Raw genomic sequence first — 3,120 nt, 5'->3', positions numbered from 1 at the left:
TTATGATTTTACTTTATATATGCACCCAATGATATTAAGGCTAGAGTGTTTGTTTGAATTTGGATGAGTTATAAACACTCAATAGTTATTAGAACTTTCATGCATACTTCAATATTGTTAACCATTGCAATGACCATAATTAGAACTATTAAATAAAATATATGCAAGTTGATCATCAAAATGTCAACAATAAAAGTGTTTTAACATATTTGAAACTACACAATAAAAACAATCATAAATAAATAAATATAACAAATTTCCAAATTATCATTTCTATAATATCATTTGGATCTAGTGAAAATCCAAACTTAACTTAATCAAAAACAAATTTAAAAATTAAAATAAATATATACTAATTATATTATCTATTATTAACATAAAAAATCCCTATCATCATAAAACTATTCACATACCCATTGCTATGTGTCTAATTACTAATATTAATGTTCTCTTAAAATAATATAATGATATTTGAAGGAGGCGACCCATATAATGCAGCAGTTAAAACACTTGTTTGGTGAAATAGCAATCAAAGTTCAAATCCTTGCTTGATGAAACTGCCACCAAGACTCCCAAATTCGAACAGCAATAATGTTCAGCACTTTTAAAATACCGCTTACCAAAAAAAAATGATGTTGGAAGATGAAAATGACATTGGTGGAACCTATGTAGGGAGACCGTGGCTGAGTTTGGTGAATATATCCACCACCACCATTTCATTGAATGAACTAGTCCCGATTGTTTGGCAACACCAGTGACAACAGTCAACAGACCTATAAACATCATTTCAAATACATGAAGCCTATTAGAGGCACTTGACAATCCGGAGAGAGTGAATTTGGTACCAAGGAAGAAATAAGTCATTTGCTCAAGAGAACCCCGGAAGGATTCAGAGGAGTGTTAGTAGAACTTAAGGAAGGAACAGTAGGAGTAGGATCAGTCAAGGCACGAGAAACACCAGCTATAGATATAGGGGACACCTAGGCAAGGGCCATAGTGATCGAGAGGCAAGGGCAGCCAATAGGGAGCAGGGCTCCGAAGGTAAAGAAGAGTTTGAGTTTGAAACTACTAGAAAGACTGAAGTATTGTTGAACATTACAATGATTATAATTAATATTGTTTTATCAAATTAACCTAATGCTGATCATCATCAAATGTCAACAATGAAAATGTTTGTACAAATTTGAAACTACATAATAAAAAATAATAAATAAATATAACAAATTGCGAAATTATCCTATTTGTAATAGGATTTAAGCCTATCAAACACTCAATTATCTTAATTAAAAATAAATTCCCAAATTAAAAGAAATGCATACTCGTTACATTATCTATTTTTAACAAGAATTCACTCTCATCACAAAAAAAAATCTACATACCCATTAACCTATGGGTGATACTGCTGTTATTATTAACCGTTAAAACAATAAAATGATGTTTTAACATGTAGATGACATTAATGGAACCTAATGAGGGAAACCATGGTTCAGTTTGGCGAATATATAACCAGTTTATAATAATGTAAATGTATCCACCGCGACTATTACAGTGTATGAACTACTAATCATTGTTTGGCAACTCCAGCGACGACAGCGAACAGACCTATAAACATCATTAAAAATACTTGATCCCAGATTAAGGAATGCTTTTAAAGCTATATATAACAGATTCACCTGATATGAGGGAATGGCTTCAGATAACCCTAACAGTTTCACAGTGGCGCCCATAATCTAAACGGGTCGTCATCATCTTGCAAATCTATTGCTTCGTTATTACTAAATGGATCGTTTTGGTGCACTAAATCCATACCAGTTTTTGCTCCACCGACATTGCAAAAGCCGGTGGCAAGAGACGCAAGATTAGCCTGTGTATTGAGCAGCTCTACCTTAGTGGCTGCCAGTTCTGATTGAAGGTGTAATACTTCCTTCTGCAATCGACAGATGGCGCCAGCGCAACCGTAGATTGGATCATTCAATCTCGCACTTGCTTCATAAACCAGACTTGTTACAGCATCTGCTCTCCTCTCAGCCGGAATATCCTGCACAAGAAAGGAATGCTGTTGAAATAAAATCTGCGTTGTAATTTCGATCTGAGTATACATAAAGTCGTTCAAAAGTCATTTATATTTGGAAAACGCATAAACAGTTGAATCATTGAAAATGTTTTGATTGAAAAGTAATATTGCCAAGATCTGAGAAAACATTTTATCCATACCTCAAGCATTTTTACAATGGTTCTTGTTCCAAAGAATTTGTGTAGAACTAAGAATTTGTGAGTATCGTCTGGTGGGAAATAAGGAGCGAGCACGCATTTATCTCCACATCTTCTTCGTTGAATCTTGCAAGCAGCACACGGATAAACAAGACGAGCCATCTGATCCAGGTGGAACGAAAGTTAATAGAGCGAGATTAGATCGATTTGGGAAAAAAGGTTTAGTGGTCGATAGATAAATAGAACATTTTTCTTCCAACAACAATGTGATGTCAAAAGATGACATGTATGAATTGGGTCCATTATACGTCATCTAAAGGTCGGCTAGTCATAAAATATGATTGGTGTATGAATGTTGAATTGAAATGAATCAGGTGCTAGAGACAATAAACTAAACCTATTGTGTTTTCATACAGCTAATGTTGTCAATTGCATCGCAATCAATACAAATCAAACAATAATATTTTAATTATACAAATCAAATTAAAGTTATACTAAAATAAATAAAGATGTAAATGAAAGAGGAGCATCTAAGACTATCTATTTATTTTAATATATTTTTACATTAAATTAAAAATTATTTTGACTACGATTACATTTCTCTATACAATTTTGTCTTTTATATTTAGGTTTAAAAAAATAGCTTATCTTTAGCTAATATCGTATCATATATAATGTTTTGTAGACAAATATCTATTAAGAGTCTTGTATGCAAAGATCATAGTTTCAAACTTATTTTCCATTATTCAAACTCCTTGTGTGTGACAATATTGAAAAGACCAAAAATACAAGATACACCAATTTATGTATCTTTGTAAACAGTTTTCTTGTAGAGATAATACAACCAAGTAATAATCTCTTTCTTTGTTGAATGCCTCTTTCATGTATCTTTCTATACAACATTGACGG

At 32.5% G+C, this 3,120-nt stretch overlaps 1 protein-coding gene across 1 annotated transcript; it reads right to left on the bottom strand.

Annotated features, from left to right (window-relative positions):
* Positions 1-1,711: 1,711 nt before the first annotated feature.
* Positions 1,712-2,373, bottom strand: LOC131033112 (LOB domain-containing protein 11-like). Its single transcript, XM_059217774.1, has 2 exons — positions 2,215-2,373; positions 1,712-2,089 (listed from the first exon to the last, which is right to left on the bottom strand). The coding sequence occupies exons 1-2, from the start codon at positions 2,371-2,373 to the stop codon at positions 1,712-1,714; spliced, it is 537 nt and encodes a 178-aa protein (XP_059073757.1).
* Positions 2,374-3,120: the final 747 nt, after the last annotated feature.

This window comes from Cryptomeria japonica, chromosome 3 (genome assembly GCF_030272615.1).
Source record: "Cryptomeria japonica chromosome 3, Sugi_1.0, whole genome shotgun sequence".
Lineage (NCBI taxonomy): Eukaryota > Viridiplantae > Streptophyta > Pinopsida > Cupressales > Cupressaceae > Cryptomeria > Cryptomeria japonica.
This window is presented reverse-complemented; position numbering and strand designations above follow the sequence as displayed.